Below are 850 nucleotides of genomic sequence, written 5' to 3' on the forward strand. Positions count from 1 at the left end.
AGAATATTAGTTTCAGAAACCAAACTGTTGTTCATCTATTGTACAGCTTACCTGAAATTAATTAATATTGGGTTCAATTTGATCTAAAGCAACTGAGACTGTGTTCACCTGCTATGAGATTGTGTGTCTCTCTGTGCACTTCTCCCATAGCTCTCCAACTCTTCCAGCACTTCATTATGGCCCGCTGGGGAAGAAGTTAGACATGGATTAATTCAATTTCACTGTTCAGACAAACACAAATATAAAGTTATGATAAGAGTTGCATGGTTATACCTTCCAGCGCCAGGTCTTTGGCATCCCTGCCCTGCATATCAACCACTCCAACCCAGGCTGCTCCATGTTGCAGCAGGAGCCTCACCACGGCTCTCTGTCCAGACCAGCTTGCACACATCATAGCCGTCCAGAAGAAAGAATCCTTGAGGGGAGAATGCAAGCAAGTAAATACAGATTATTTGCTGGGACTCCTTAAAACTTCCTTAAGACTAAGACGAAGCTGTAACTATTATACCTGGAAGTTTATGTCGACTCCCTTTGAGAGCAGCTCTGTGAGACCAGACAGGTCTCCCTCGTGGGCACAGCGTAGCAACCTGAGTCCCTGGAGCTCCACTGACCTTTCTGAGTTGCTTGTTTCTCTTGCTGTTGTCTCTCTCCTTTGAATGCCTTCGCTTTCAGTACCAATCCATCTTTCCACAGCTGGACTGGTTTGATCCTGTCGCACATCTGCAGCCATTACTCTCCTCCTGACTCTCCTATTGGACTCTCTTTTCCTCTGTGTACTTTGATGGGCTCTGCCATAACATTTTTTGCTAAATGTACTCCTTGATACTTCTTGTCCTTGATCATCATCTTT

At 44.7% G+C, this 850-nt stretch overlaps 1 protein-coding gene across 1 annotated transcript; it reads right to left on the reverse strand.

Moving 5' to 3' along the window:
- Window positions 1-67: 67 nt before the first annotated feature.
- On the reverse strand, window positions 68-847 carry LOC111658700 (G patch domain and ankyrin repeat-containing protein 1-like; the record flags this gene model as incomplete). Its single annotated transcript, XM_023411327.2, has 3 exons — window positions 68-184; window positions 274-415; window positions 509-847. Coding segments are annotated over 3 exons (561 nt in total), but the record flags the coding sequence as incomplete, so codon positions are not given.
- Window positions 848-850: the final 3 nt, after the last annotated feature.

Source organism: Seriola lalandi, unplaced genomic scaffold (genome assembly GCF_002814215.2).
Source record: "Seriola lalandi dorsalis isolate HSWRI2012SDOR001 ecotype SW California unplaced genomic scaffold, Sedor1 jcf7180001980214, whole genome shotgun sequence".
NCBI classification, from domain to species: domain Eukaryota; kingdom Metazoa; phylum Chordata; class Actinopteri; order Carangiformes; family Carangidae; genus Seriola; species Seriola lalandi.